General features: G+C 45.1%; 1 protein-coding gene across 9 annotated transcripts in view; it reads right to left on the minus strand.

Moving 5' to 3' along the window:
• Positions 1–9,546: 9,546 nt before the first annotated feature.
• ntng2b (netrin g2b) overlaps positions 9,547–27,893 on the minus strand; it is a 62,541-nt gene continuing 44,194 nt past the window's right edge. For 2 of the 9 annotated variants that reach the window (XM_061799880.1, XM_061799885.1), the window contains 22 exons: positions 23,989–24,141; positions 23,778–23,891; positions 23,473–23,631; positions 23,263–23,379; positions 22,975–23,133; positions 22,765–22,878; positions 22,480–22,638; positions 22,266–22,382; positions 22,050–22,160; positions 21,896–21,976; positions 21,697–21,807; positions 21,366–21,605; positions 21,204–21,287; positions 20,998–21,114; positions 20,835–20,918; positions 20,657–20,740; positions 20,408–20,491; positions 20,213–20,323; positions 17,628–17,702; positions 15,090–15,257; positions 12,997–13,131; positions 9,547–11,584 (listed from right to left, as the gene is read on the minus strand). In XM_061799880.1, the coding sequence (XP_061655864.1) occupies positions 11,361–11,584; positions 12,997–13,131; positions 15,090–15,257; positions 17,628–17,702; positions 20,213–20,323; positions 20,408–20,491; positions 20,657–20,740; positions 20,835–20,918; positions 20,998–21,114; positions 21,204–21,287; positions 21,366–21,605; positions 21,697–21,807; positions 21,896–21,976; positions 22,050–22,160; positions 22,266–22,382; positions 22,480–22,638; positions 22,765–22,878; positions 22,975–23,133; positions 23,263–23,379; positions 23,473–23,631; positions 23,778–23,891; positions 23,989–24,141 (2,801 nt within the window). In that variant the 3' untranslated portion in view covers positions 9,547–11,360. Of the gene's footprint in view, positions 11,585–12,996; positions 13,132–15,089; positions 15,258–17,445; positions 17,703–20,212; positions 20,324–20,407; positions 20,492–20,656; positions 20,741–20,834; positions 20,919–20,997; positions 21,115–21,203; positions 21,288–21,365; positions 21,606–21,696; positions 21,808–21,895; positions 21,977–22,049; positions 22,161–22,265; positions 22,383–22,479; positions 22,639–22,764; positions 22,879–22,974; positions 23,134–23,262; positions 23,380–23,472; positions 23,632–23,777; positions 23,892–23,988; positions 24,142–27,893 lie in introns of those variants that run through there. The other 7 variants (XM_061799884.1, XM_061799883.1, XM_061799881.1 and 4 more) reach the window with 7 other exon arrangements.

Consider the following 27,893-nt stretch of genomic DNA (forward strand, 5'->3'; position numbering starts at 1 on the left):
GCTTGCGATGTTGCATTCAAATGAGATGACTCGTCTTTTACAACTCTACATTGTCACTCCAGCAAACATTAGTGGAGGCATATTATGTCATAATGAGAGAAGAAGAAGAAGCTTGCTCTTAACACCAATTTTGGTTTGTGACATAAATTAAAAAAAAAAAAAATAGACCAAACAATGGTTCACAACTGGAAACACTTAGTAAGTTGGGACACTTTTAAGTCAAGGTGTTGCGGTATAAAAATTTTAATGACTTCCCCCCCCTTCACGCATTTAGATTCAGAATAAAAATAGATGTTAAATGTGCGCAGTAGAAAGGAGCACCTGCACAAAGGTAATCAGATGATGTGCGATTTGTATGGAACAGGGCAACCTACTTCAAGGAAGATTCTGACCCACTTACTCGGCTCCAGTACACTGAGCAAAAGCAGACCGCAGCTGTAATGTGCCGACAATTCCTGATTTGGGGGAAGTCAGGAAATTAAGGAAAAAGTCCAACTCTGACAAAGAAAAAAAAGATGTACTCCAAAGAAAACAGACAACATTAGGGAAAAACTTAGAAAAGTGTCAATTTGACTTGAAAACTAACTATACTTAATTTTTTAAGGGTGGGAGGGGAATTGTAGTAAACGTCAAGATCAAAAGGTTGCAATTTTAAAAGAAATATTCCCAATCTGATGACAAAAAAATATTTTGAGGAAAACAGTCAGATGAGAATTTTTTTTTCTTGAGGTCAAGATGGAGTTTTTTTATATTTCTTAGAGAAAATCAAATGAGAGAAAACCGTATTTTATTGTAGAAAGTCACGAGTTTAAGAGAAACTGGTTCTTTTTTTCTACAACAAAGCTATGACAAACAAATCTGTTTTTGTTAAAAAAAAATCAGGTTTCACAGAAGGTGTACATTTTCTTGAACAAAGCCAGAAGATTAAAAAAAAAGATATAGAAAAATGTTGAATTTCCCTGATAAAAGTCGCAATCTGATGAGTCTGAAGTCAGATTAAAGTTTTTTTTCCTAGCAAAAAAAAGTCATAAGATTACAGGAAAGAAATGGCGTATTTTGAATATTAAAAGGTCCTTATTTCGTGAGAAAAACGTGTATTTTCAAGGAATGTACAAGATTAGGAAAAAAAATGCCAGTTGCAGTAGCACTGCTGTCAGTGTCAGCCAAAGATGATGGAGAGTGACACAAGTGACGTTTAAAAAATATATATATTTTATCGCCAATATGTCAGTATTACAACGCTCTAAATAAAAAAGTTTAATATTGATAATCTTTGCAGGACAAGGATGTGGAGCCCCCAAATGTCCAAATATTGTGAAGGCCTCAAAGCGCCGACGAGCCGTCCAGGCTGATGTCTCGCATGACGTGCCTAACTCCGCCACTAGGGGGCGTGCTTGGACTCTACCAAAATGGAAGTTAGTGCATAAGCGGCTCTAATCACAAGCACTGGAATGCAGTCGCATATTGGACCAAACCAAAAATGTCACAAAAAGCACATCGCGTATACTACAATCACGATGATAATCGAAATGTGGGCTTTCCATGAACCATTTATGTTAGAATTGTTCACTTTTTTTTTTCGGTTTATCTTTTACACGTTGGAAGTGTTTCAAATCAAAGTCTTTATATATTCGTTTTCATAAAAAAAAAAAAAAAAAAAAGAAATACACCTCAAACGCCCATTGTGACGTAGCATTAGTTTATCAGCGAGCAGTTGAAGGTTGTTTTGTTTTGAACACATTAATTCTAGCAATACCTTGAAAACGCCACTAGGAGGCGGTCACTAACTCCTGTTCCTGATGCATCTGCCAAAGGCCGAGTAGTTTTTTCAAAAAAATTCACTGCAATCGGTGAAAATCTACGATATAGAGAGGCCAATCAAAAACACTTAAATCAAGATAGTTTTACTCTTTCCACACACTTTAAACACATTGTTAGCCTAATAGCATAATGGCCTATATCAATTTGTAATGTTTTTGGAAATCAAGAAAAAAAAAATTAGTCCAGTTGCCTTGTACACAGACATAAACCAAAAGATTTTTTTTATTGCTCTTGTGACATAGCCAATTATTATTTTTTTACTTATTAAAATATTTTTGTAAAGTATTCCACAGCGTCTGTTGTCACTCTCTCGCTGTCAAGAAATGGGAGACTATCGTATATAACATCGTGTCGTACATTTACCGATTACGTACCGATTGTCGTTCCCTTCCTTCATTGATCGGCCGAGAGAGATCACGCGGTTCTCCCGCGGCGTCCATTTTTGTCCTCTATGAAAAAAGGTCACGGGGTTGGCTGGATACTTTTTGCGCTGTCCTGTAATTGTTTGTTGCCGCACCGCCAACTTCCCGTGATCATATTCATGGAATAAAAACAACAACAACAAGCGTAACCCTCATTAATTTTGTATCAGGCTTCGGATCACATTTGTGGGATTATTGCAGAGAATCTAAAAGCCCTGATAAATATAAATGCCTTCCCGATGAACAAACCCACCGCAACATTTCCCAAATGCAAAGCGGAGCGTGTCGCGGCGGGAGATGGGGAATTTGTTTGTCCCGGGCGCCTCGAGGTGTCTCCGCAACCACGCGGAACAAAGTCCGTTCCCATGCGGATTTGAACTGCGCTTGTACAGTGGAAAGTACCTGAAAGTATCATCTTGTAAAATAGCACTTCAGTCAAAGTCTTGACGTAATTATTTCAAGACGGTTAAGAAAGAGGCGGTCCGTTGACATTTTAACAAGGTTATTTAGGGATGCTGATGTGAAATCCAAAAGAGTCATTTCCCCTCCGTCAACTCCACGAAATGTTTAACGAGCGTATTTTTAGATCTAATCCCGCTCGCTCTGATTCGACCTCCAACGAGAGGGAATACAGTACAACAAATGCTGGCTGAGGTATTAACGAGCTACGTGAGAACACTTTGGAACGGATTCTTGCTGTCTGAGATTAGAACTGCCAAAAGTTTTCACAGTGTAATGAGGGCCCAAAAGATGGGATGTCGAAAAACGGGGCCAGAGTTCGGAGACGCCTTCCCGTTGGACAGCACAGGCGAGTGTTTCCGATGTCGCCGCCTCGTTTGTCTGCTGGCTTATCGCAGTCTCTCAAATCATCTTTCCCCATTTATATGAATGAAAATGCCTTTCAGTCGTTCCAGCCTCCCAAAAGAACATTTTAGTTTTGGTTTTTTTTTTAAGAAGAAAAAATAGCACTTCATAAAATATACAGTAATGACATAATAGAATGTGGCCAAATTTAAAAAAAAAAAAATCTTTACATTATTACTTCAATTCAATGGACATTGTGCTCCCCCTTCCTGCGTGCGTACCATCACCACCTGGGGGCAGTATAACACATACAGATCTACACGGAGACGGTCACAGCTTCTCAGTAAGCTGCAGTGCCAGTAGTTGTTTTTCGCAGAGGACCTGTAAACAGATAACGTAACATTACTCGCTGACATTTTTTTCTTTATGCACCGTAAAAAACGAGTAATTTCACTACAGCTTACTGAGGAGCTGTGACCATCTCCTTGTTTTCCGTATGTCTGTGTTATACTGCCCCCAGGTGGCCAAGGTGCACACACAAAAAGGAGCAGCACAATGCCCACTGAATTGAAGCGAAAACTGTTTCATTCTTCACCTTATTTAATTGTCATTAATGTATGTTTTTATAAAGTTTTTCTTATTAAAAAAAAATAGATTTTACTTTGGGAGGCTGGAACGGTTTAATGGCGTTTCAATTTATTACCATAGGGAAAGATGATTTGAGATTAGAGTGTAGTCACACAACGAATGAAACTTGTTTCTCAAGGGACCACAGTCCACGGGTTCCCCGTTGAACCCCCCCCCCCCCCCCCCCCCCAGTGTGCAACCATAACAGCAATGTGTCCCGTGATGAAAACAAATTTGACAGCCCTGGAAGAGGTTGGCGAGCCACGGCGCCGTATAAAAACGGCCTACGCTAATAATTTAGCATCCTGATAAAGAAGGAGCAGAAGTGTGGTCCAACGTGCCCTCGCAGTCGGTGGCGACAAACGGCGAAGCAGACCCGCTCGCAGATGGCGCACTTTGGCGCCCTGGAGGCGGCCTGCTGGCGGGCCCTCAGGTTACACAAGTAAGCCTGTTATCCTCATTTCCGACACACACACATACACACACACACACACACACACACACACGAGCCAAATATCAAGTAGCACACACTCTGTCTTGTAAGACGGAAGTGTCGCATTGGATGAAGCGGCAACATTTATTGTCGTACTAAGAATAGAGCGCAGTGTTCGCTCACTGTGTCGTCTTTCATCGTTTTGTCTTTTGAATATTTTTTTTTTTGGTTCCCACAGAGCGGAGAGAATATATTCCTGCGAGAATTGTCATATGCGCTGCTTTTATGCGTCGTCTCTGCTCCGTCTGTGTTAACGTAGCAGTTGCTTGAAGGTTCAGACGTACTGTAACATCTGTGCTAATTTTCATTAGCCCTACTGCGGCATTTTTTGCATTATATGCTAGCGTTAAGCGCGCAATGATTTATTCTGTTTTGTTTTATGTGTCAGTTTTACAGCAACCATCAACTAGGAGTGACAAAAACAGCTTGAAGCAAGCACTCGTGACCTCTTATTTGGTAAACTGTACGAGCAAGTCTTCTTTTCCTTTCTTCAAAGTGATGTTATATGAGATTCTCCCATTTCTTGACAGCGAGAGTGTGACGACAAGTGCTAAAGAATACTTTCAAAAGTGCCTCTTAACAGGTTTATGTGTTTTGTGCGATGGGTAAAACGACAGTATATGGTCTCTGTGTATGGTGGATTTTTCTTTCTGGAATTTTGCGACGTTCACCGAATTGGACTTGACCTGACGGACTTCATCTCAAGCGCATTTGACAGATCTCGTTAGTGCGAGACGTCCGAAATGAGGCGTATTTCATAAATGGGCCTCTTGTGGCTCTTTAGCAATGTTCAAACGCTTTCCAATCAATCAGAAATTTTAAATGCTCGCCCGCTGTGTTTTTTTTTTTTTTTTGCACATCTAAAGTCTCGGGTGGTTAGAGAGCTCCCGTGACGCTCTTAACTCATTTATCTCAGCTTCAAGAAGAAGAAAATTCATTTTAGTTGAGTTTTTGCGACCCCACCCCAAACCATTGGGGTCATTTTTCCGTACATTTCCATCGGATGTGAAACTTGAGAACTTCACAAATGTTCCGCATGGGAAACTTTCCTTGGGAATTAACCGGGAATTGAGGCTTACATAACAAATATAAACAGTGGTGCCTTGAGATATGAGTTTCATTTGTTCTATGACCATGCTCATAACTCAAAACACCTGTATATCAGATCATATTTCCCCATTGGAATGTATTTAAATGCCATTAATCCGTTCCAACCTCCCGAGAAAAAAAGACATTTTATGATTTTTCACAGGAAAATTAGCACTAATAATAATATTGTACTTTATAAAAACATATAGTATCAACATAATTAAATAGAATGTAAATAATTGATGCCACTTTTTTTTTGCTTCAATTCAATGGACATTGTAGTGAAAAGTTTCTTTATTTCAGTCCTCCTCCATTCTAAAGATGCGTTACGCACTTGGGAAAATACTTTTCAGAGATCAAATTCCTCTCTCGGCAGCTCTTCGTTTTTTTTTTGGAGCAGTGAAATATTCCTCGTGCCACTTTTCCGTCGCCTTCATCGGGTGATCTCATTTTCAATCCCACTTCTGACGGCGTTGGGCACCTGTGTTGGTAGTAGCCTCTCGCTGCATTTGGGCAGAATTTTCTGAACAAATCTAGTAGTCACCGTCATATATTCTTTAGCCTCTGCGAGGAGCCGAGGCGTTTATACTGTACAGCCGTCCGTGTACAGTACAGATGTCTTTCTGTGCCAAATTCCAAAACGACAATTAAGCAACATGACACGCAATGGGGTGACGTACTCACCAACCTTTTTGAAACTGAGAACGATTTCTCGGGTACTTATTATGCGAAGGGCTACTAGTTCCATATCCTCTCCCGAGGCAGCTTCAGGTTCGACGACACGTCAATGATCGGTTATTCAAACCACAGCTGCAAATAATCGTTTTCCTCATTGATTCAACTGACTATTATTTTTTTCCCATAAATTGATGATCATTTAGTTACTGGTTTGGTCGGTAAAATGCCAGAAAATGGGCTAAAATGTTTTCCAAAGTAAAAGCAGATGTTTTTCAAAGGATTATTTTTTTATGAAACACAAAAAATAATCAGTCTGCATTCACGAAGAACGACAGAAATCAGAGAATATTTACCGTTGACAGGATTTGGACAATTGCCTCAAAACGACGAATCCATGATCAAAATAGTTGCCGATTAATTTGCTGATCGATTGCTTGTCGATCAATCGAGGAATTGTGACCCTTCGAGTTGGGAATTTATGGGAATAAGTCAGGAATGAGCAAAACAATAAAAATGGGAAAGATTCAAACTGTACAGTTCATTGATGTGCCAAACGAGTATTAAACATTTATTGATTATGTATTTTTTTTTTTAGACCAAGATATTATAGCACATATACTGTATGTATAATCCATCCATCCATCCATTCTCTACCGCTTATCCGGGTCGGGTTGCGGGGGCAGTAGCTTCAGCAGGGACGCCCAGACTTCCCTCTCCCCAGCCACTTCATCCAGCTCTTCCGGGGGGATCCCGAGGCGTTCCCAGGCCAGCCGAAGGATGTAGTCTCTCCAGCGTGTCCTGGGTCATCCCCGGGGTCTCCTCCCGGTGGGACATGGCCGGAACACCTCACCAGGGAGGCGTCCGGGAGGCATCCGAATCAGATGCCCCAGCCACCTCATCTGGCCCCTCTCAATGCGGAGGAGCAGCGGCTCTACTCTGAGATCCTCCCGGATGACCGAGCTTCTCACCCTATCTCTAAGAGAGAGCCTGGACACCCCGTGGAGGAAACTCATTTCGGCCGCTTGTATCCGGGATCTTGGTCTTTCGGTCACGACCCACAGCTCATGACCATAGGTGAGGGTAGGAACGAAGATCGACCGGTAAATTGAGAGCTTCGCCTTTCGGCTTAGCTCTTTCTTTATCACAACGGACCGATACAAAGTCCGCATCACTGCAGACGCTGCACCGATCCGCCTGTCGATCTCCCGTTCCATTCTTCCCTCACTCGTGAACAAGACCCCAAGATACTTGAATTCCTCCACTTGGGGCAGGATCTCATCCCCGACCCGGAGATGGCATGCCACCCTTTTCCGACTGAGGACCATGGTCTCAGATTTGGAGGTGCTGATTCTCACCCCAGCCGCTTCACACTCGGCTGTGAACTGCTCCAATGAGAGTTGGAGGTCACGGTTTGATGAAGCCAACAGAACCACATCATCTGCAAAAAGCAGAGATGCAATACAGAGGCCACCAAACCGGACCCCCTCTACGCCTCGGCTGCGCCTAGAAATTCTGTCTATAAAAGTTATGAACAGAATCGGCGACAAAGGGCAGCCTTGGCGGAGTCCAACCCTCACCGGGAACGAGTCCGACTTACTGCCGGATATGCGGAGCAAACTCTGACTCCGGTCGTACAGGGACCGAACAGCCCGTATCAGGGGGTTCGGTACCCCATACTCCCGGAGCACTCTCCACAGGACTCTCCGAGGGACACGGTCGAACGCCTTCTCCAAGTTCACAAAACACATGTAGACTGGTTGGGCGAACTCCCATGCACCCTCGAGGACCCTGCCGAGGGTGTAGAGCTGGTCCGCTGTTCCACGGCCAGGACGAAAACCACACTGCTCCTCCTGAATCTGAGATTCGACTTCCCGACGGACCCTCCTCTCCAGCACCCCTGAATAGACCTTACCTTTATGTATAAACTAAATGAATTTGATTTGTCAATGAACTATTAAATCAATGCTGATAATTATGTCGTGCTTTTCAAAGTTGCTTTAATGAACAAAAACAACAGGTAAAAATATTGTAAGGTCAAATCATAAATGAGCAGTGGTGGGAAGTACCGAAGCAAGTCCAAATGCTTCGTTAGTGTACTTACGTAAATGTTTTCCGGGTGGCTGTACCTTACTTGAGTCTTGATTTTTCTGACGATTAGTCTTTTCCGATAGTCTCCAATTTCTTTTACAGCGAGAGGGTGAGAACAGGCACTGGGCAATATTTGAAAACAGTATTTTCTATTTTGTTTTAATTTAGTAAGTACCACTGAAAAAATACTGGGGTATCTAAGTACCAGCAGAATGGGCAAACACAAAGTTGACGTACAATCGCCGGAAACCAAAACATCAAAATTCGTGAGACAATTTGAAGAAAGTTTTCCTCATGCGAAAAAGGTTGGTGAGCACCAACATGCCGGAGTCAACGTTACAAAATTCAAGCTGCTCAGAGCCACGTGACCACTACTGGGAGGGCGGGGGGGGGATCCCTGACATTCCGGCAACTGTTCAGGAAGCAGTTTTGTGGAATTCCTTACCGTTCTCAGGCCCAAGTAGTCCGCCGCCGCCAATCAGCTAACAGCGTTAGCGCTAACAGGCGTCCCAAATTGAATTTGGCAGCTTGGGTTTTCGTTTTTTGTTTTTTTTATTGTGTCGACAAACAGTCGCTCAACTATTAGTCACAGCTTTCGTCTCGAAGCGCCGGCTCGTTTGACGCTTTCAATTAATTCACTCGACGGCTCGCCCGTGTCCCGCTTAACGAGTTTAATGTGTTCGCGGATTGTTTGTGCTTCGTTTGAAGCGGTTAAAGACTCCTCTTTGGTTACGAATCAAGTCTCATTTGGATTATTTACAGACTTGACGCCCACGGCGACGAAAGACAAAGCACGCAGCACTTTTATTTTCACATTGTCACATGTCGTCACATTGCGAAAATGAAGTCCTAGCGAGCAAACTAGTGAGTGAGGTGGAAGCCCAAGAAATAATCGTTACAAACGCCACTCAATGTAATGAACGCATCACAATATGTTGGGCCGCTTGGAAAGAAAGCCACGCACCAACTGCTCGTCCTCTCGGAATTTTCAATATTCACATGCATGTTAGCATGTTAGCATTTTAGTTTAGTTTGTGTGTTCAAGCTCCAAAACACTGTCGTGTTGAAACAACAAGAAACGGCCAATATAACAAAAAAACGTTTGCGTAGAGGTCAACGCCAATGATGTCGTTAGGGGTGGAGCTATTGAATATGTTAGAATCGAGTATTTTACCCATTGATTAATTGGATAAAAATGAATTTTGTGTGATTAAACGCAGTAACGTGCAGCGATATCCTCACGTTCCACTGTAGTATCTGTGACTTTACGTGTTTATGGCATGAAAAGGCGAGGCCTGGCCTGGCGAGTGACGTGGGCGTCGTCAAATGAGACCAGGCCGTTTTGCCCAAACTTCCGCTTTTGCAGTTCCTCGTGATTGTCAGACAAGAAGGTTGCGCTTTTTGAATGTGCTTGTGTCAATGTTATCAAATGAGTCCAAAAAAAAAAAAAGGAAGAGAGGCAAATAACAGTCATTCCCACGTGGGGTGTAATAAAATGCTCACTCGGATTGTTGCAAACGTCTGTTGTAGTTTTTTTTTTTTTTCTCCATAATTTATTGTAACCTGAAAGGAAAAATAATTTCTACAAAAAAATATTCAAATAATGCCATATAATATTCATTCTCACTCTCGTCGACACTTCCCGTTTACTGTGTGAAGATTAAATCTGGCTAAAGTGTGGCAGCGATCGCTCGTTCCCATAGCAACCGTAATACTGCGACTAAATCTATCTGCCGTAACCCGTTGGCTATGATATAATATAATATATGTAGAATCTCAGCGAACTGTTAAGTGGGCACATTAGATACATGGACTTGGAACAGAAAATGCAGCAGTAAGTGTACAAGTCTTTTTTTTGTTTTTTTTGGTCTTTTTGTTGACAAAAAGAAAACAAAAGGTGGTTCTTGTGGAACGCGTAGCCCTCGGCTCATCCTTGTCACAAAGAAAAACCAAAACCAAAAAACAATACGTCCTCGTGTTGACAGCCATTCCGTTTTCAAGTGAATCAGTGGTGATTGAAGTGATTATGCAATTTTTTAAATATCTTTTTTTTTTGGTTCGATGCACATTGCTCCTGCTCAGGAATAAAGGGAACAGTGGTTGGTATGATTATATTGATATATATTTATATATATATCATTTCTTTTGTTTTTTTTTTCAAGCCCGCATCTCTTCCGCTATCGTTATTTTCTTTGTGAGATTTTTGTCCATCTGGCACCTGAGCGCACACACTCATCAGTCCTGCGAGGTGTGTGTGTGTTAGTGGGTTGGTGTGTCCTCGTGAGTGTGCGTGAGATTTCGTACACGTACACACCGCTCACAAAATGTCGAGGATATTCCATTTTGTCGTGAAATTTCCGGATGAACCTAAAATGCACTTTGACCTTTACAGGTGAACTTAATTTGACCGGAGGTGACCCCAGGCGTAGGCCGACCAAGCACCTGCTTGGGGGCCCCAAAGAGCCATTAACGGTCAACGAAGTAGTAGTTTGAATTTGTACATTTTTTGGGAGTTGTACTGAGGAAGAATAGAGTAAATTGGAAAAGAAATGTTTGGAATAAGGTAGTTTATTTAGATTTTCTTAACTAAAGTGTTTGCATAAGACTAAATTACTCAACTTTTTTTCCCCAAAGCAATTTGTGCTCTTGCTTCATGTGCCTCTATTGTTCAGATATTCCCATGACATTGTATTAATTTTACACTCATATCATCACTGTTGGGCGGAAACCTCATATTTTTCCGCAAATCGATAAGATTGGCCTGTCCCCACGTCATCTTTGATTTTGACGCATTTTTAACCAATGGAAATAGTTGCACATGGCTTTAGAAGAAATCTATTAACTCTCTTGAACGCTCAACTGTGTGGGAATTGTCGTAATTGTCTTCCTCTTCCTCACTTGGCGGGAGCTGTGTGGCGTTGTGTTGCCTCAAGATTAAAGGTCGGCATGTTTTTGATTCTATTTTGTTTCGACAGTAATGAGTGAAAATTGTCATGTACATTTGAGTAAGCTTGTTTTGTAAAAATGGTGCAGAAGGAACTGGTCAGCCACGAAGGTAAAGGGCGTGCAGATTATTTTCCGCCTGCTAGTAACTCGTGTCAGTTGTTGTTTTCCGCCTTTTACGCTGCTCATCGTTTTTTGGTATCGTATCGCTCGTGGCTCGCCGAGGAAGCGTTTGGGAGGATGATGCGAGTCATTTGCTTTTGCCAAGTATTACAAGCTTTTAGTCAAATTAATTCATCGCGTGAAGGCTATAGTGCATCGGAGCTTAGTCTTGAAACTTCACCCCAAGCCAAACATCCCCAAGTTTTGGGGAGCGGTGTGTGGACACTGCTCGCTCAGCGGGGCGGCGGCGCAGCCAGCAGGCGGGCGAGCAGCGCGCAGAGCAGCAGGGCGGCGGCGGAGGGCCGCCGCGCGGCGGCGCCGTTGCAGTCCTTGCCCGCGTCGCAGCGCGGCTGTTGGCACAGCACCCCCTTGAACTCGGGGGCGCAGGTGCACTTCTGGTTCTGGTGGCACGTCCCGCCGTTCTGGCACAGGAGCATCTCCTCGTCGCAAACGTTGGCTGCGGGGGACACATAGACAGACTGAAGACGGAGGTCAAAGGTCCGCAAGATAGCGCCAAAGCAGCCAAAGTTTTTTTTTTTTTTTTTTTTTTTTTGCTTTGGCCCTGAGCACAAAATCCGCGAGGAGCGTCTATTTGAGCGCGGCCCCTCCCCTCGACTCATCAGGGGGTGGGGGGGAAGCGATTCTCCGTAATGGGGTAAAAGGTGCGACGGCGCCATGAATTTCGGTAGCAGCAGCAGCAGACGCGGCTAACGGGCGACATGATCTATTCCCCTCGGGGCCGGACAAAGCGCACACGTCGTGGCGTGCTCACCGGACCTTTTTTTTTTTTTTTTTTTTTGGCTCCCAAGGGCCTGAAAGGATGCAGCGGCTGACATTTTGCACACACAAAAGCCCCCCTCCGAAATATCACTTCATCATAGAGACACACGAGAAATATGTTGAGCATTTCTGGTGGTGGCAACACAGATGCTGAAAGTACTCCCACTCTCTCCTCAAGGAGATATACAGATACTTCCATCCATGTCGTAAGTTTGATCAAAGTTATCGGGGACTTTTTCTGTCCCCATGAAAAGTCTTGTAATATTTTACAAATGTAAAAAGACATCAATGGAAGCTGGTTTTCATTTTTGGATGTCACTCCTTCTGTGGCCCCGATACAGCAGTCCACCTTGTTAGTTAGTCGAGTTTTGCCCTCTATCGAAAAATAACGAGTTTCCGCGAATGCGCATTCTGGGACATCACAGTTTGAGGATCTTAACCGGAATGTTCTACTCTTAAATTCACACCCTGTTAGGCTAAATTAAGATGAACGCAAACGACATTAATAAAGAAATCATAAACTATATATATGTATATATATCCATCCATCTATACATTTTTGTGAACAAATAGCTACCTATAATTTGCTGATTCACAAAGCAATAGCTAATTTAAATGAAAAAAACAACAATCTTTTCCAGAATATTAAAAATCTAACCAAAAAAGTGATTTCTTAAAAGTTGTATGTAATGTAAAATATATTTGATATTTTAAATAAAGAACATAAACGTTTCTGTGAAATATACAAATGAAACAAAAATTCAAATATTGCTTTGTCGCCATCTGGTGGCATCTTGGTGCCAAGCAACTAAGTCGAGCTGAGTGGAGGAGCTTCATTTAGTTTCCTAATAGAAGCAAGTGCTTTGCCGCCATCTTGTGGCTTCTCTAGGAAGTTATAAACCAGCTCAGACGGGGACTCAGTTATTTGCAGATTTTTGCTTGGTCTCGAACCCTACGCCCAAATGTTCATTCGTTCTATAAATACAAATATTTATTTGTATGTAATAAATAATAATACATTCATTTGAATAGAAGTAGTCGTAGTCACATGTTGGCATGGTTTTTCCGTCCTTTTTTTGGGCCACTCACGGTAGCATCCTTGTTTCCAGTGGTAGCCCGGCAGACACTGGTCGCACTTGGCCCCCGCGGCGCCATCTTTGCACTGGCAGAAGCCCGTGCCGTTGCAGCGGTCGTGAAGGGAACCCATCTGGTTGCAGTTGCACTCTGGCGGGCAGAAAGAGAGAAAACGAGTGTTCACGTCGTGGCTCGCGTGCGTTGATTTGTATTCAGGACAGGCTGACTTGTGTAGAAGCACGTGCGCCCTTTTCGGGCAAAGTCCTCGTTCGCTGTATCTCGACGAGCAATCTGGACACCGTGCTACCGTCGAAGCCGGGGCTTGTCCTCAGACGCCCGATTGCAACTGGGAGACCAAGAGGTAGAGGAGGTCCCCGTCTGAACTCCGGTCGTTCCCACAGAGAATATATACGGTAGGCTTGCGATTCTGTTTGTATGTGTTGCTGCTCCGTGTACGTTAGTAGCAGCTGTTTGAACGCAGCCGTTTACATTTGCTAATTTCTGTTAGCACGTCTACGGTGTTTCTCATTACATGGTAGCATCAAGCTAGCGGACTTTTGTTGGATGAATTGATACGGATTGTTTGAAGATTTTGTTTTTTACGTTTTACAGTAAACTTCCACTGGGAGTGACAAATTAACGGCTTGAAGCAAGCACGCAGTGCCTCTTATTTGGAGAACTGAGCTGGAGAAAACTGCGCTCAGGAATACAGTGGTGCCTTGACATACAAGTGACCCAACTTACGAGTTTTTTGGAGTTACGAGCGGTTGTTTGGATTTTTTTCGCTTTGACTTGCAAGTGAAAATTTGACTTGTGAGCTCCGTGTGGCAGCAATGAACTGAACTTACTTCACAACAAGCAGCAGTTTGTCAGATTGCGAACAATTCTGTAAAAAAAAAAAAATGAGGCTTCAAGATGTTTAGTGCCGTTTACCGTCAAACTAAACATCAGATAAAGAGAATGACATGTTGTGTGTTTGAAACAACCACATAACTTTGCCTTGTCCACTAGCTTCATGCTAACACGTCATGCAAAACGCCATAGATGGGCCAACAAATGTCATTGGTTCTGTGTTTTTATAACGCTTTAAGCATTGGATATTGGACCACAAATGGTGGAGAAAAACAAGCAGAAAGATAATATAACAATACTCAAATTCTTTATCCTCTGCAAAAAAAAAAGACTAATTATTACTGCGGCTGACTGAGAAGCTATGACCGTCCCCATGTATATCCGTATGTCTGTATTATACTGCCCCAGGTGGCCATGGTGCTCACACCAGAAGGAGCAGCACAATGTGCATTGCATTCAAGCAAAAGAATGCGGTCACTAAACCCGCTTTGCGCTAAATGTGATAATGGAGCTGTGACTGTGGAAAAATCAACACCTCGTACGACCATCTGTCAAAGTGCGCGTTCGTTTTATTGAAATGCTAAATCCTCACTCGCTTATCGTCATTTCGGATTAGTTTCATGACATGAATACGTTCCGCATATTGATGGAAGCAGCAGCCAATAATTTGTCGTTTTTCATCATGAGGTGTTGACTTGTTTCTTGATGCCCGCTGGCAGTTTCTCTCGCAGCAAAATCAAATGCGGTTCATTTAGTGTAAAATGAAATGTTTAAAGAAGTAGGGTTGGGTGCGGATTACGCAACGTGACAGCAAAGCGGTGGGTATGTGTGTTTGTGGGTCATCGTGTGCCTTAATATCGGGATTACAACGAGCGGCCTGGCTTCTTTTCCCCGGGAGACGCCGGTGTGGACCGCTTTGTTTCGCTTGCTTCATTTGTGCTGACTGAGGCACCAAACCTAAAAAAAAAATCATCATCATAAATGTTTGCTTCTAGCTTTTTCCGTTCTTGAGTAATCGGAAATATATCATGGGTTGGTTTCTCCAAAAACACTGGTTTCCGACCAAGGGACGGAGAAAACGAGCGACAGAAATACACCTCGAACTGCGATCATCTTTTCTCACAAGCGCGACACGCACTTTCTACTGACAGCCTCGACGGTGTCCAAGTATTAAAGTCTGTCTGTATGTCATGCGATGAACGGGTTCGCTGTACACGTTCCCGCGCACGCACGCACGCACGCACGCACGCACGCACCGATGCAGACGCTCTCGTCGTCCAGCTCAGCAGAGGCGTTGCGGAAGTATCCCAGTCTGCAGTGTTGGCAGTTCTGGCCCCTGGTGTTGTGCTTGCAGCTGACACACGTGACAATTTTCAGGAACTCGAGGTAGCTGCAGCGGTTGGAGTGGCCGTAGCATTCACAGTCTGGGGGGGGAAAAAAAAAATGTTAAGTTAGTCCTCGGGAGGGCGCCGTCCTGCTTTACTTTTAAGACGCGGAGAGATTGCGAGGGGAGTGCGCCACACTCGTAATAAGATTCCTGGAGAGCGGCGTGTGATAAATGTCGGAAGGTTTTCGACGTCAGCGAGCAAACGGACGGCCCCGGGTGTGTTTTACGAGCCCCATATTGGCTCCGTAACGACGGACCGCTCCCTCGCCGTTACGACACTCGCTGGCAGTTCGCTGACTCGGCTTCGCCGCCGCGCTGATTGCTGCCGGGACCTCCGCCCGCCCGTCGTCCTCCGACGCTTGTTTACGTTCGCGCAGCTGCGTGAGTCACGGCGTGTTAATTGTCTTTGGGAAGTGTTATGTCATTAGCCGATTAGAAGCTAAAGAGTCGTAGACGCGAGGGAAATGATCCGTGTTTGTCGGCACGTTCCCTCTTGAGTTCGTGCTTAGCTTGTTGAACTCTGGATGGTTCGCAGCAGAGGGTTTCCCCAAAATTCGGGTCAGGGTTGGCGTCACATTGGAGCCGAGACACCGGGAAGTGCACCAAGCTCGTATCCGCACGGAAACGAGCTTGAGTAGTCCATCTGGTTTTTTTTCTTCCCATGGTGTCTACGTTTTGTCCACGTGTGTTTTGGGAGCCTGAATTTTATTTGAAACTGCGTCCCAGAGGGAATGTATCCTTGCGTTTCCATCTTTACAACACGTGCATCTTCCCCGGGACGATGATGCGGCAGTCCCAGTTTACACGCCAACGGCGACGGTGGGTCACCGTGATGCGTTCGTGCCGCAGAGGCTCCTGAGCAGGATTTTGCTTCTTCGGCAAAATCTTCTGCTCGTCTTGCCTCCGTCAGCAACAAGTGGAGATGGCGGTCCGCGTATCTCACGTCTTCTTAAATCCACCGTGGCTAACAACCGCGTTCCCCGCCATAGTTGGGAGTTTACATCGCACGGACTCAGAAACAAGATCAAACCATACCGCCGCCGTCGACAACTTTGCCACGCAACCATTCGCACCACCTGAAAAAAAACATCGACCCAATAGAAAAGCGATCGCCTCCCGCTGTTGGCAGGCTGTTGCGCATTGTTGACGAGAACGTAGAAACCAAGTTCTCTGAGCAACCATTCACACCACCCGTTGATAAGTAGTCCGAAAAACTGATCATCGGCTGCCGTCGTCAAATTTGCTATCACATCCCATTGATGACAAGAATGCAGAAACAAGATCAAACCACACGATCGCTGTCGGGTTTGCCAAACAATCGATTGACAAGCACGCCGAACAATCGGTCATCTGCCGTCCCCCGTCAACGAGTTCGTCGAACAACGCCTGAAAAAACAATCGCCGAAAAACCGATCACCCGGAACATCGTCGGGGGAGTTTGCTTCACATTTCAGACATGTGATACCTGAAATGAAATAGTTCAATGAATAGAACTAAACGACGAACCGCAGTATAGAAGGGCTTCACCGTGCGATCACCTATCGCCGTGATCGAAGCGCTCCGCCAATAACCAACCGGGTGCAAGCAAACGAGTAAAGTGGAGGAAAAGCCTGCTGTGTCGGAATGCTGAAGCGGGACTTTTCCTATCCCGAGCAGCAGTGCGGGTGAGCTTCGACGGCGGGGCCCTGCCGCCACCCCCCCCCCCCTCATCCTGCGCCGCCAAATAAAAGCGAGAGCGAGTGCTCCACATGATCCGCAGCAAGCCTGCTGCCTAATTAAGGTTTTATTAAGTTTCAAAAGTTGGCTCCGCCCAACGGTGAGCTGCGAGGCATCCCGCCCCTTTTTGTTTTTTTTAAAAGAGTCATTTACCAGGCATGTTTATGCAAATACGCCTTTAAATGCGCATTAAAAAAATGGCGGTTTAGCTGTTTAATCAGCCGTCACATTCTTATTTTATTATTGTTTGGTCGACGACGCGGCGTGAATTATGAATGAGCAGGTTGAAAGGAAGTCGGCGAACGCGGCGCCGTAAAGGGCCTCTCTCAGCACTGAGGGGAAGAAGAAGAAGTGCCCGATTAAATATAAATGGCCAATTACGCCGCAGACTTGAGAGAGGCACCGGGACCGCGTTCGCCGAATCCACGCCACGAGTCGAGATGTTGCTTTCTTGCTATTTATCAATGGCCGGCGGTCGGGCTCAAGTGTGCAAATTGGCCAACGCTTACCTGGATCATGCAAACACAAGCACACAGCAGTCTCAGATGCATGGAGGGGATAGAAGATGGAAAAAAAACAATTCAATTCTATTTTTTTTATGGAATGATGTGATGACAGGCTACCTAAATCACAGACACACACACGCGCGTGCTAACATTTCCGCCCAACTGACCCACCGCTGGTCTCTTACCTTCGAAATGATCATATATGATTCCGAACAAATGTCTGGCCCCGGGCTGGCCTGACATCAAGAGTTTCAGGAGCCCTTGAGGAGTGAAGGAATTGCGCGTGAGACTTTTACAGCACGTTCGTCCTGCAGCCTCCAGTCTACATCCGGAATGCCGAAATATGAAATACCGGAAGGATGCGAGGTCTACTTTGACATTCTAGCTAAAACGTAGTCATCATTCCTCATTTTGGATGCATTGAATCTTAGCTCAGCGTTTATGTTGTTTGGTAGGTGCTAGCTAGGAAACGACTCAGGCGGTCAGAGTCGGCGCCGCAGTCCTGGTTTTGAATTGGAATGAGAGAAGCTCGTCGTCGTGTCACGAACGTGACGATTCTGCAGTTCGTTGGCCATTTTGGGGCCAAAATGAAATCCCAGCACCCCGAAACCCTCCGATCCTACAATTGGCAGGTCGTGAACAATTCTTCCGAAAGAGGCTTCAAGCACAGTCGGGCTAATGCAACTGGCGTCGACGTTGCGGCGCACGCAGACGCACAATATAACAAGACTCACAGGCATATATTCTTTATCCTCTGCAAAAAGAAATGACTAGTATTACTGCAGTTTACTGAGTCTCTTACAGTAGTTGTGAAAGTCTTCTTTGTTTCTTCATGAATGTATTATACTGCCCCCCGGTGGCTAAGTCACAAAGCAGACGGCGTCGTAATTCATTCATTATAATGCAAAAACTGTTTAACTCTTTATCTTGTTTTTGTTATTGTTCTGTATATACTGTATATGTTTTATGAAGTACATTTTATAGTGCTATTTACTGTATTAAAAAATATCAATTTTTTTGACAGGTTATTTTTGGGGGGGGGGCTCGATCGGATTACACGTAGGCCTGTTTTACTGCCGCTTCTCCGAGGTGCCAAATACTGGCGCAATGGTCAAACTGTTTCTTTTATAACCACTTTTGTTTTATTGGCCTTTTGTTCTGTCTTTGATGAGCTACCTGCCGAGCGTTAAAAAGAACTGAATGGATCTTTGTGGGGACAAAAAATGCTAATCATCCGCCACGCGCTTGTCAAAAGGAGGGAAATTGTCGCTTTTAAAAGTCCTCATGCAGAACATTGTGGAAATGGAGGGCACGTGTGACGCAGGGGAAGGGAGCGATACATCCCCTAAAATGGACGCCAACTACCGGCGACCGTTCAAATATCCGTTGCTTAAAGTCTGCCGTTTCCCGTTATCTGCTAGCATTAAACTAGTGGACATATTAGTTTAGATTAGTTTTGAGACTTGACTAGATATAAGACAAATATTCGCGGTAAGATTTGGAGTTTTTGTGTGTGTCAAATATTTGCTCGGAAGTCAAAAGCAAAAAATCGTCCAAAGGAGAGCTCGTGTCTTAAGGCACCGCCGTATCGGCTTACAAAGAGTAAGGACAACCCCCGGTAACCTTTGAACCTCACCACGATGATTCAAAATTATCGGCTGTTTCAATTCCACCTTTCCGCTTTTTCTCTCTCCCCTCCGTCTTCACGTCCGGCGTTTTTCGTGACCGCCTCCTTCCTTCCTTCCCGCCGTGGTGAGCTACAAAGGAGCAGCATCTCGCCAATCAATTTGTATCAACATGGAACACTCGAGCTCGGGCTGTTTCACTGGAATAGATTGGCGAGACGGCATCGTCTAATGATTTACGACGAGCAAATCCAAAGCAAATCGAGCAAAGCAAATCCTCCTCCTTCCCGTTTCTATTCAAATCCCGGCAAATCATAGAGCCATTTCATTCTACACGTCTACAATGAGATAGCGTTCCTCTCAGGCTTTCTGTGTCGATGCGGCTCCACGTCAGCGGGATTTGTTGATCTGCGACCGTGCGTCTCATGGGAGTCTTCCTTAAACTTGTGGGAAACTGAAACAACCGCCGTTGTCACCGACGCGAGAAGAAAAACGTGCTGTGAATCCCAAACGACGTAATCTTGCTACGTCTTGCAATGCACCGAAATTTGTACTAATTCAGCCCAAAAAGTATGAAGCAAAAATCGGCCAGCATCACAGAAGAGGTTGTGTTGAACTGTTCGTCCGAGCTTCAGCTTGCCGGAGACATAAATTGAGGTGAATACTTTGAAATAAAGGTGAACTCCTCAAACGACTGAAGAATACGTTCGGCTGCCTTTGATGAAACGCGTGGCTGAGAATCGACACAGAAAGCGAACAAACTTCACTCTGTCTTCCCTTGGCTCTTAGGCGGGATAGCAATGATGCTACTCTTTTGTGATACGTCGATAGCTGTAGCTGTCACGGCAACAAATAGGTTTTCTCTCTTTCCGAGGCCCACTTTTTTTTTACCCTGCGTTATGTCGAACATATCTCGTGATTTCATTGTTGTGTCACAAGTGAACAGGCAGTCCGGGGACATCATCAACGCCTCACATAAAACCGCCGAATACGTCTCTTTGCGGCTTTCAATGCATTCCCCGCCTCCTCCTTTTCCACCATCTACGTGCTACTTTCTGTACGTCTCGAGACACCTTAGCATCTACTGGAAATGTAGCGGACTACAGTCAAGCTACATGTGGAAGAATAGCCTCCTTTACAGATACCTCTCATTTGGCTGTCGTCTTCTTCACCGTGTCTGCCATTCTCATGCTCAGATGACAAATGGCTACCGCGTCCACGAGTTTCACGAGCATGGGCCTCAGAATTGTGGGGAACTGCCGTCGAAAAGCAAAAGAGGTGTGAAGTTATCGTCCTGCTAGACTCTAAAAATGAAAGCTCTCATTTGACTTATTCCTCACCATTTCTGCCATTCTCATGCTCAGTTGACAAATGACCACTGTGGCCATGAGTCTCGTGTACATGTCCCTCAGAATTGTGGGGAACTGCCACGGAAAAGCAAATTTGGTGTGTAAGTTTGGAGTCTCGTGTACATGTCCCTCAGAATTGTGGGGAACGTCCACAGAAAAGCAAATGTGGTGTGCAAGTTTGCTCCATACTAGATTCTAAAATGATACTTCTCATTTGATTGCGGCTCATAAATACCTCACCTTTCTTGTCATTCTCATGCTCAGATGAGAAATGGTCACCCTGACCATGAGCGCCATGTCCGTGTGCCTCAGAATCGTGGGGAACTGCCATGGCAAAGCAGAAGAGGTGTGCAGGTTTTCGTCTCGCTAAACTCTAAAGTGATACCGCTCACGTGACTTCGTCCGACTTATTCCTCACCATGTCTGGCGTTCTCATGCTCAGATGTGAAACGAGCATTGTGGCTATGAGTCTCACGTACATGTCCCTCAGACTTGTAGGGAACTACGTCACGGAAAAGAAAAACCAAAAAGTGTGAGTCTGCATGTTTCACTTCGACTACTACTTGATTGTGAAAAGATACCTCTCATTTGACTTTGGTGTTCTTCTTCCTCACCATGTCTGCCATTCTCACGTTTTGATGAGAAATGACTACTTTGGCCATGAGTCTCATGCCCATGTCCTTCAGACCTGAAGGAGACTGGCATAGAAAAGAAAAACACGAGCGCAAGTTTGTCATCTTGCTCGATACAGTAACTCTCATTTGACTTTGATGGTCTTCTTCCTCACCTTCCCTGTCATTGTCACGCTTAGATGAGAAATGACCATTGTGACCATCAGTCTCATGCTCATGTCTCTCAGCTTTCTGGGGAACTGCCATGGAAAAGCAAAAGAGGTGTGCTGGTTTTTTTGTCTTGTTCGACTCGAAATTATTTATTTCTTATTTCTCACCTTCCCTGTCATTTCCATGCACAGATGAGAAAGTACTTTGTCCATGACTCTCATGTCCATGTCCCTCAAACCCGTGGGAAACTAGTATGTCATGGACAAAACAAAAGTGCAAGTTTCCATAATGTCCAACTCTAAAAAGAACTTTGTCTTCTTCCTCACCTGCTCTGTCGTTCTCATGCTCAGATGAGGAAACACGATGTTCATGAGTCTCATGCCCGTGTCTCTCAGAGCTATGGGAAACTATGTGAGGGACAACCAAAACAAAAGTGCAAGTTTCCCTCTTTAAAAATGACAGCGCAGTGCTCACTACTACTGAACTGTACGACAATACCTCTCATTTGACTCTCTTCTTCCTCACCCTGTCTGCCATTCTCATGCTTAGATGGCAAATGGCCATTATGCCCATAACTCTCATGTGCATAACCCACAGACCTGCGTGAAGCTATGTCACGGACAAAACAAGAGTGTTTTCATCATGCTAGATGCTAAAAGGATGCCTCTCATTTGACTTTGACTGACTTCTTCCTCACCTTCCACTTTCTTCTCATGCACAGATGAGAAATTACTGTGGCCAGGAGTCTCATGCCCATGTCTCACCGACTTGTGGAAAACTGACGTTCAAAGGAAAGCAAGGTTAGAATACACTACTCGCTACTAATAGAGTGAAAGTCATAGAAAAGATACCTCTCATATGGCTGCCCCCTTCCTCAACTTCTTCCTCATGCTCAGATGAGAAAACACCTTTTTGCCCACGAGTCTCATGTTTCCCATGCTTGTGGGAAATCAAAGGTCTGTCTGATGAGCAAAACAAGGAAGCAATTTTCATAGGTAGAGCCGACTTCTACTACTACCTGTACTAGGCTACTACTACGACTACTCTTATATATTCCAAAGTGATACCTTTACTTTCAGCCACTCTTTCCTTGTCCCTCGCCAGTCCATCGTTCTCATGCTCCAATGAGAAAGTACTTTCGTGGCTCTGAGTCTCATGTTTCTCAAGAACATTAGAAACTAATGCTATGAAGAGTGAAGATTTAGATTAAGGCGGAGTTGTAAAGTTGAAGGAAAAGACTTGTACTGTCTCCAGCACTTCGTCGATGGGAGATGGCAATACCTTCATCTCTTCTTTCCTTCTCGTATTCAAATGAGGTTGTTGACCTAGGGCTATGATTCTCATGCGGAAGGGAAGCTCTTCTGTGTTTGTCTTCCTCATGTCCAGATGAGAAAGTGCCTCTGTGGCCATGAGTCTCATGTTCCTCAAGTGCATGAAAGACTGAAATGCCATCGACAAGCAAATATGTTGACACGTACATTTCTTCTCAGTTTAAGGCTCATTGAGTCTCATTTGCATTCTCTTTTCCAAGAGAAGAGGCTGCTATACTACTTTGAAAAGTCCTACCTTCACTTTCAGCTTGGATTTCATTGGGAGGCTCAATGTGGTCATCATGGTCAGGTGAAAAAGTGCCTTTGTGGCCATGAGTCTCAGGTTCCTCAAGCACATTAGAAACTAACACTATGAAAGGGGAGATTTCAACTCAAGCTGAGTTGTCAGGTTTAAGGAAAGGGTTTCTACTTTCTACAACGCTGCATCTATAGGTCATGGCAGTACCTCCAAATATTCTTTCCCTCTCAGGCTCAGGGTAGGTTGTGGTCCCGTGGCCATGATTCTTATGAGGAACAGAAACTCTTCTATGTTTTTCTTCCTCATGGTCAGATGAGAACGTTCCTATGTGGCTGTGAGTCTCGTGTTCCTCAACCATGTGAGCGACTGCCATGTGATGAAATCGCAACAAGATGGTGTTAGAATTCTTCTCATTTTTAGCCTCATTGAGGAACTGATTGTCACGTACATTCTCATCTCCAAGACGAGAGGCTGCTACAGTCGCTACTGTCATACCTTCCTTTTCCAATCGTCTTTCATTGGGAACCTCCTCTTGGTCATCACGGTGGGATGAGAAAGCGCCTTTGTGGCCATGAGTCTCATCATGTTCTTCAAGCATGTGAGAAACTAACACTAAGAAAAGTGAAGATTTAGCTGAGTTATATTTAAGGTTTAAGGAAAGGGCTTCTACTTTCTACAAGGCTGCATCTACGAGGATGGCAATACCTTCGGCTCTTCTTTGATGTTCGTGCTCAGATGGGGTTGTCATCGCATGGCCTTGAGTATCATAGGGACCGGAAACTCTTCTATGTTTGTCATCCTCGTGTTCAGATGAGAAAGTGCCTCTGTGGTCATGAGTGTCATGTTCCTCAAGTGCAATTGAGACTAGAATACCATCGACAAGAGAAAATGTTGATAAATTCTCTTCATTTTTAGCCATGTTGAGGAACCGATTCTCATGTACTGTACATTCTCATCTCTAAGATGACAGGCTGCAACAGGCAGTACGACACTGCTTTTAAATGTCATACCTTCACTTTCAACTCGTTTTTTATTGGGCACCTCCCCATGGTTATTATGGTGAGATGAGAAAGTGGCTTTGTTGCCGTGAGGGTCACGTTCCTGAAGCACAGGAGAAACTAACACTACGAAAAGCGGAAAATTAGACTCAAGCTGGGGTGTAAGGTTTCACGAAAGGGCTTCTACTTTCTACATGGCTGCATCTATGGGTGATCACAATACCTTCAGCTCTTTGAGTCTCATGCTCAGTTGACGCTGCCATCCCGTGGCCACGAGTCTCATGAAGACCGGAAACTCTTCGGTGTTTATCTTCGAGTTCAGATGACAAAGTGTCTCTGTGGCCGTGAATGACATGTTCCTCAAGTGTGTGAGACACTGAAATGCCATTGACAAGCAAAGATGTTGACATACTTCTTCTCATTTTTAGCCTCATTGAGGAAACGGTTCTCATGTACATCTCCGAGAGGCTAGAACAGTCACTTCCACACTACTACTTTATTCTCAACTCGTCTATCATTGGGAGCCTCTCCATGTTCCTCGTGGTGAGATGAGAAAGTGACTTTGTGGCTGTGACTCTCATGTTCCTCATGAGGGACTAAGACAAAAAGTGTTCCGCGCCTCCATTGCTGAGGCGGCCGACTGGACCTGTGGCCATAAGGTAGTCGGTGCCTGTCGTGGCGGCAATCCCCGAACCCATTGGTGGACACCAATGCCGTCAAGCTGAAGAAAGAGACCTATCGGGCCTTTTTGGCCTCCCGGGTATGGGAGGAGTTCAGTGACGCCATGGAGAAAGACTTTGGGACGGCTTCGCGGGAATTCTGGTCCACCGTCCGGCGTCTCAGGAGGGGGAAGCAGTGCACCACCAACACTGTGTATAGTGGGGATGGGGCGCTGCTGACCTCGACTCGGGATGTTGTGAGCCGGTGGGGAGAATACTTCGAAGACCTCCTCAATTCCATCGACACGCCTTCCCATGAGGAAGCGGAGTCTTGGTTCTCTGAGGCGGACTCTCCTATCTCTGGGGTTGAGGTCACCGAGGTGGTTAAAAAGCTCCTCGGTGGCAAGCCCCCGGGGGTGGATGAGATTCGCCCGGAATTCCTAAAGGCTCTGGATGTTGTGGGGCTTTTCTGGTTGACACACCTCTGCAACATCGCATGGACATCGGGGACAGTGCCTCTGGATTGGCAGACTGGGGTGGTGGGCCCCCTTTTTAAGAAGGGGGACCGGAGGGTGTGTTCCAACTACAGGGGGATCACACTCCTCAGCCTCCCTGGTTTGGTCTATTCAGGGGTGATGGAGAGGAGGCTCCGTCGGGAAGTCAAATCTCAGAGCAGTGTGGTTTTCGTCCTGGCCGTGGAACAGTGGACCAGCTCTACACCCTCGGCAGGGTCCTCGAGGGTGCATGAGAGTTCGCCCAAACAAGTCTACATGTGTTTTGTGCACTTGGAGAAGGCGTTCTACCGTGTCCCTCGGTGGGTCCTGTGGGGGGTGCTTCGGAAGTACGGGGTACCGAACCCCCTGATACGGGCTGTTCGGTCCCTGTACCACCGGAGTCAGAGTTTGGTCCGCATATCCGGCAGTAAGTCAGAATCATTTCTGGTGAGGGTTGGACTCCGCCAAGGCTGCCCTTTGTCACCGATTCTGTTCATAAGTTTTATGGACAGAATTTCAAGGCGCAGCCGAGGCGTAGAGGGGGTCAGGTTTGGTGGCCTCAGTATTGCATCCCTGCTTTTTGCAGATGATATGGTTCTGTTGGCTTCATCTAGTCGTGATCTCCAACTCTCACTGGAGCGGTTCGGGGATGGTGCGGCGATCTCTCCGGGTCGGAGATGAGTTCCTGCCACAAGTGGAGGAGTTCAAGTATCTTGGGGTCTTGTTCACGAGTGAGGGAAGAATGGAACGGGAGCTCGACAGGCGGATCGGTGCAGCGTCTGCAGCTATGCGTAATAAGCGCATTCCTACACTAACTGCATGACCGGAACTGACTGGCCAACTGTTTGCCAACCGCTAACCTGGGCTCACGGCAGCACACTCTACACTCTCACCGGGCCAGGCCCCGCCTTTTAAAGCCACACGCATTTAAGGTCACAGATATTATCGTGTGGATGGCAAAAAATAATACCTGCGCCTCACATGGATATTTTGTTTTGCTATTGTCTAATCTATTTTTAGACGATGACTCAAAATAATCGAGTCTAAAAATATCCAAAAGCCCCAGCCTGATACATTTGCATGTCGGACTCTAAACAAATTGTACTCTGTCTTGTAAACAGATTTTCATATCTAAACAGGCGCGACATAGTTCAGGTCTAAAGTCAAGCCGAGACAATTTGCGCTAGCATTCCGTCACGGAGCTGGAGTATTATTTGGAAAAGTTGTACCACTTTTCCGCCTCTGAGGGAGGGTTTGCATTTGTGTATGCATTTAAGGCGAAATACACGCCGTTGAGTGGCCAGAGCTTAGCAGCCCACTCGAGACCACCGCTCCGCATGCTTCCATCTGTGTTCCAGAACCCCTCGAGGTGTTTTTGCTCGTCTCCAGTGGCTTCCGTTCGGGAGAGGGGCATCCTGTCAGCGTCCCCCTTCCGGGCAAATCTCACTGCCGCCCATTCTCCACCCACACGTCCTCCACGGGGCTCCGGCAGCTGTTTTCACGGCGCCTGTAGCGTCGTCGTCGTCGTCATCTCACACGACTTGCGCAACGCCAACGCTGCATCTCATCAAAGCAACCCCGGTCATACGCGCACGCACACGAGTACACGCCGTAACAGTGGCGAGAAACTCCCGTGGGGAAACGGCAGTCTCAATCCCGTTTGAAAAGGCTGCACTCCAAACGGCAACTTCAAAAATATTCTCCCATAGGAAGTCACGTAAAGTACAGTTTTACCTTGACTTACGAGTTAAATAGTATCGTAATAGAGTGAGTAGTATTGAGGAAGAAGAGAATAACTGGGTACAGTAGGGTCAGACTCTAATGCAGTTTTTGATTTTTATGTGGAGGCTACGTCTCGGATGGGTATGGAACGTAACCCCTGTGACAAACGGGTTCACTATATCGGCTCAACCTAAAACAGCAGTACAACAGGCCTCCACAAGGGGGAGACAGAATTTACGCAATGCGGCTCCAAGCTGCATTGCGCGTATTCGATGTGCAGTACAGCATATTCGTGCTTTCATGCATCCACGCATACGTATTGAGAGAGATCCCAGGTGCTTGCGATTGTTTAAAAAGACTGCGGCTTTTTAATTGCCGTTGAAAGTTTTTTTGTTGTTGTTGTTTTTGAGGCTGCGCCGCATCGGTTACACGCAGCATGTAAATGCAACGAGGAGCTGCTGAGCGTGCTAGCGAATTAGCATAGGAGATGCTGCCTCAGATTGTTTATCCAGAGAGCGCCTCATGCTCCTTTTTTTTCCCCCACTTCAAACACACACGCACACACGCACACACACACGCGCGCACACACGCACGTGCGCGGCCTGATGAGCGTTCGCACAGTGAAAAGTGTGATTTCACACTGCTGACAAAGACTGAACTCCAAAGCTGTTCCGCAAGCTTCCCAACGCTTGGAGAAGGTTTTTATTTATTTTTGTAATTTTTAATTTTTTGTTTTAATCCTGCAGAGAAACATCGAGATGCTTAAAGGATAATGTGGCTTTAAAGTCACATTTCACACTGTACAGTATATTGAAATCATCTTTCCACTTTCGCACAGTTTTTTTTGGGATCATAACTCAGAGTCCAGGTGCAAAAATTAATCGAACTATTTTGATAATCGATTCATCGTTTAGAGCCATCGTGCAACCTAAAATTGTCGAAATCCTCGGAAATTCAGCCTCTCACCAGTAAACATTCTCCGATTTCTGTAATCTTCCATAAAAGCAGACAGATTATCTTCGGGATTAATCACAGTAAGACATTTGCAAACATCTGCTTTTACTTTGGAAAATAATGATCGACATTTTTGCACCAAACCAGTAACTGCATCATCATCAATTTCGATTCAAAAGAATGTCCTATTTTTGAATGAAGTTATGGTGGTGATTTTTTTCAAATTCATCATTGAATCAAAAAAAAAATATTGACAGATTAATCAATTTAAAAGAAAAAATAAAGATCATTATTTGTAG

The sequence above is a fragment of the Phyllopteryx taeniolatus genome, chromosome 15 (assembly GCF_024500385.1).
Source record: "Phyllopteryx taeniolatus isolate TA_2022b chromosome 15, UOR_Ptae_1.2, whole genome shotgun sequence".
In the NCBI taxonomy this organism is placed as follows: Eukaryota; Metazoa; Chordata; class Actinopteri; order Syngnathiformes; family Syngnathidae; genus Phyllopteryx; species Phyllopteryx taeniolatus.